The 4,546-nt window shown below is 41.1% G+C and overlaps 1 protein-coding gene across 1 annotated transcript; it reads right to left on the bottom strand.

The window, feature by feature from the left end:
- Positions 1 to 454: 454 nt before the first annotated feature.
- LOC114702679 (small ubiquitin-related modifier 1-like) lies at positions 455 to 3,106 on the bottom strand. The gene is given in 5 exon segments (XM_037208272.1): positions 455 to 867; positions 1,323 to 1,425; positions 1,428 to 1,463; positions 2,609 to 2,612; positions 3,017 to 3,106. Coding segments are annotated over 5 exon segments (408 nt in total). The 3' UTR covers positions 455 to 692.
- Positions 3,107 to 4,546: the final 1,440 nt, after the last annotated feature.

Genomic DNA, 4,546 nt, shown 5'->3' with positions numbered 1-4,546 from the left:
ATAAACAAAATCAAAAGGAGCCGTGTTGGTTGTGTATGTGTCTGCATGAGTGACTTTATTATCAACTGCTGATGAATTACAGCTTTCCTGGGATCTCCCAGGCACACCATCTTACTCTGTGACTCTTTTTTTTCTCTCCAGCAAAGCCACCTTTAGAGTCTGCTGCTACCCTCATTGTGCCCCCCATCTTCACTACAAACACGATCCTCTTCTTTCGGTCCAGACCCTCAGATTTTAAAAGTAGCTTCAAGCTGAGAAAAGGTCATTTTCCCACAGTTCAGTTCCCTGAAAACCTTCCATCTCCCATTGAAAATCACAGTCCAGGAGTGAAGCAACCACATGCTGGAACTTCAGGGCTAATTGGAAGATCATGGAAAGCTCATGCCGATCGATCTTCTTATCATCATAAAACTGAAAATACACGGTCCTGAAAAGGGCGGTCTCTCTGTGCACACATAACAACAACAACAACACAGAAGAAGGGCAACATTATATTAAGGGGATTGAGGTCTGATCACCAAAAATCAGAACAATCAAAACAACCAATAATGAATATTGAACACTAGACTTCAGATTGCCAGATATTCTAAAGAGATGGAGTGCCAGTATTCAATAATCACATTGAACACATTACAAAATAACTATTTTTAAAAACAAAAAAGGGTTGAGGAAAAGGAAAAAAATAAAATGAACTATCTAGCCATCAAATGACATCTGCCCCCAGTTTGATTCTGATCCTGATAAACTTCAACCACATTCTCTTCCATTCCCAGTTCTTTCTGAGTACGATTATCAGTAATTCTCTGCCCTTCAAAGAGAAACCTGAGTGAATTCATTGGAACTGTCTTTGACTGTGGTGATATTTTACTTGTGCACCCTAATAAAGCTTATCTGGGTTTCAGAGGACAGAGCCAGCCACTATATAGAGGTTAGGTAGTGGTATCATATGCCTTTAATCCTATCACTCAGGAGGCAAAGATCTGTCTGGATCTCTGTGAGTTCAAGCCACACTGGGAACAGAGCCAGGCAGTGGTGGCACACACCTTAAATCCCAGCACTTGAGAGCTCATGTTTTGGCTTGGGAAAGACACACTCCTCTAATCCCTGGAAATAATATGGCAGGACACAGAAAGGAATATAAGATGTGAGAAAACAGGAACTCACGCTCTGGAGGCTGAGGAGTTGGTAAGGTGGGGTTGGCTGTAGCTTGTTACATTCCTCTGATCTCTCAGTATTCACTCTAATATCTGGCTCTGGGTTTTTTTTTTTTGTTTGTTTTTGTTTTTTTTTTTATTAATAGGACCATTTAAGATTCATGTTACATTTGACAGCATGATTCTTTGAGTTCCTTGAAAGGTGCTGTCATTTTTACTTTGAAATGTATCTCACTACTATCCTATTCAATAACTTTGAGTTTAATATGTTCCCTTTCCTCTTATCCCCTATGTCCTCAGTTGAAGGTTCTGGTCAGACAGCCTCTGGCAAGCAGAACCTCACTCTGAGGTCTACAAATCCATCTCTTCCCCTACAGCACAACACCAAGGCTGCAGGGACCTCCACTACATCTAATAATTATTAATTTAATGGTGTGGGTTCTGTACCAATTCAATGGAATTTTTTGTTTTCTTTCTCAAAGTTGGCAATTGCATCTGCATTTTACAGAAAATTTATTTAGTTTTGAGAAGCAGATTAACTTTATATCAAAAGAAAACAAGTTATTTAAACTAAAACTGAAGGTTAAGGCCACCAAAGGGCATGGGGGCAACATTGGCAATGCTGCCTGATGCCACTTCTCTCTGACCAATAGGCAGTGGGGTCATCAGATAAGGAAGAAGGGATTCATGTTTTTGAAGAACCTCTGAGTTTCATGGGAAAATAAGCAGGATGGAGGTACCATATTAGCTAGTCTTCATTTTCTACCTGACTGGAGTCTTACACACCTAAAAGACACATTTCTGTGTTCACAGATTAAGAAAAAAAAATACAAAGAAATTTCCCATGTTTTCATAAACCCATATATCAGCAATCATGAAAGAAAACTGCACCAGCATTTTGAGTCATTGGGATCTATTAAAAAGTGTTGTTTATATTTGCTTATATTCAATGTGGTTTTTGTTTTGAATTAATGGGAAAAGAGAACCATAGCTTGGAGATTTTCAACCTGAGACATATAAAGGTTTTTTTAAAGGATTGTTTTCCCAGTTATAGCAGCAGTAAAAGCTAAACAAAGTGAAAATTTATAATTTTGCATGAACCCACCAAAGAGCTAAGGCTTCAGAGTAACCAGCTTAACCAGCAATATGGGAAAAGACAACGGTGCCAAGAAACAAAACTCCATTTCTGCTTGTGTGTGGCAGGTAAACCAGATGTCTTTATGAAGAATTCAGCTAACATTCTGACATTAAAGAGAGAGAACTATTGAGGAATTTGCATCCAGCCATAATTCTGGCCGTACCACACAAAAGAAATGCAAATAAATATTTGCCCAACTTTTTGGAGCCCTCTACCTATGGTGAGACACCTTGCATAGCCTTGAGGCGGGGGAGGGTCTTGGACCTGCCTCTACTGAATGTACCAGGCTCTGCTGACTCCCCATGGGAGTCCTTACCTTCCTGTAAGAGGGAATGGGGAGTGGGAGGGGTAGGGAAAGGCTGGAAGGATGGGAGGAGGGAAGAGGGGGATCTGTGGTTGGTATGTAAAATGAATAAAAATTTTTCTTAATTAAAAAAAGAAAGCATTGAAAAATGAAGGGAAAAATGACAGAAAAAGTTGCCCAAGAAGTATTATGTGATTATTTATGATGACTAGAAACAACTTAGATGTCCTCAACCCCACAACTGATAAGATAAGCAAATAGAAAAATGGTGAAATATTCTTTAGAAGTGTAAGGAACAAACCATTGACACCCCATAAGGATCGCTGCAAACATATGTTTCTCAGTGAAAGAAGAAACCATAAAGCTACAGGTTGCATAGAAAACACCAAAGTACAGAATAGAGATGAGATGGCTGCTCACCAGGGCTGAGAGTGAAGAGAGGGCCAGCCTAAAGAGAAGCAATGGAATTTCCATGGAACCCTGCTGACCTTCTACACAGAGAAGCCTCATTGTTCCAAAGAATGCCTGTTCCACAGTGATATCTGTAATTCTAGAACCTTGCAGAGAAAACTGGCTTTGGATGTTGAAGAGACTGAGTCAACATCTCTAGCTCTTGAAGAAATGCAACTTTGAGGGCATCACTAATCATCCCCAGGTCTTTGTCCTCACCAGTTAAAGAAGACTTGCCAGATGGAGCAAACAATGAGTGGAAAATACTTAAGAGAACCCTGGAATCCTGCCTTCTTGCTGGTGATCCTTCTCTAAGGTCGCCCTTGACGTTCAGAAAATGCCAACACAATCGGCACCCCTCTTATCTTTGCAGAAATCTCAATTGCTATTTTCATGTGACATGCAAAACCAAAGAACCACACAGGTCAGAACGTGTCTAAGGCATCAGTATCTGTGTCCTGATTGATATCTTTGTCTTGACTGAAGATCCAAGGGGCTTGCTTATGAATAAATTATGCATTTTTTGTGAAATTTATGTTTTGTGAAAGCTCTCAATGGATTTAGCTGTGAGGGGTTTCTAAAGCAAGAAGCAAGGGGAATGAGCAGGCAACAAAATTCTTGGATATTAAAAAATAACCTCCCAGAAGGCAAAATGACCTCCATTTGTTTCCTCTCCCCAGCCCACGCTGAACAAGCTGCCACGGAGAGCTTCATCACACACAACTGCAGAGCAGATCATTTTCTCTCATTTTCAATAATGATTTGGGGATTTGAAAATGAGAACAGAAAGGCTTGGGGCAGTCTCTCTGAGTCCTCCTGTCTCACACAGAGAAAAAAGCAGGAGGTGGTGGTGATCGCCCAAGTGAAAGGTAGTAAAGAGATGAGGTAGAAGAGCAGGGGGTATGTGAAGGAGAAGCAACAGCCTTTGTGTCTCCTTAATCCTGCTCTGACATTGACTCTGTGTACTAAAAAATCATTCTAGCATTGAATTTAGGACTGGAAAGATTGTGGCATCCTCAACAGAAATGGAAGTTGGATGGGGTGAAGAAGCAGAACTGTGGTTTGGAAAAGTGAAGTTTAAGGACCAAAAGATGCTTGTGCAGGCTTCTTGACATGAGAACAGCTAGCTTTAGAGATGTAGCACTCTGATGAAAGGCTGTGCTTGACAGGTAAGTGTGGGAGAAGTCCTTTTAGAAAGACTGCTTGGAGCCATGTAAAAGATTAACATTACCAAGGCAGGAAAAGAAGGAGAAAGGCGGTGGAGGTGAAAACTAAGAGAGAGAAGGCAGAAGAGGAAAGAGGACAGGAAAGAGGGGAGAGAAGAGAGTAGGGAAGTGGAGAGGAGAGGAAGGGAGGGGAGGGGAGGGGAGGGGAGGAGGGGGGCAGGGAGAGAAGGGAAAAGGGAGAGAAGAAGGGATGGAATAGGGAAGAAGAAGAATCAGGAATAGGAAAATAACTCACAAAGGACTAAGTTCAGAGCTCAGAGTAGAAGTAAAGAAA

The sequence above is a fragment of the Peromyscus leucopus genome, chromosome 9, assembly GCF_004664715.2.
Source record: "Peromyscus leucopus breed LL Stock chromosome 9, UCI_PerLeu_2.1, whole genome shotgun sequence".
Taxonomy (NCBI): domain Eukaryota; kingdom Metazoa; phylum Chordata; class Mammalia; order Rodentia; family Cricetidae; genus Peromyscus; species Peromyscus leucopus.
The sequence above is the reverse complement of the archived record's forward strand: the minus strand, read 5'-3'. Positions and strand labels throughout refer to the sequence as shown.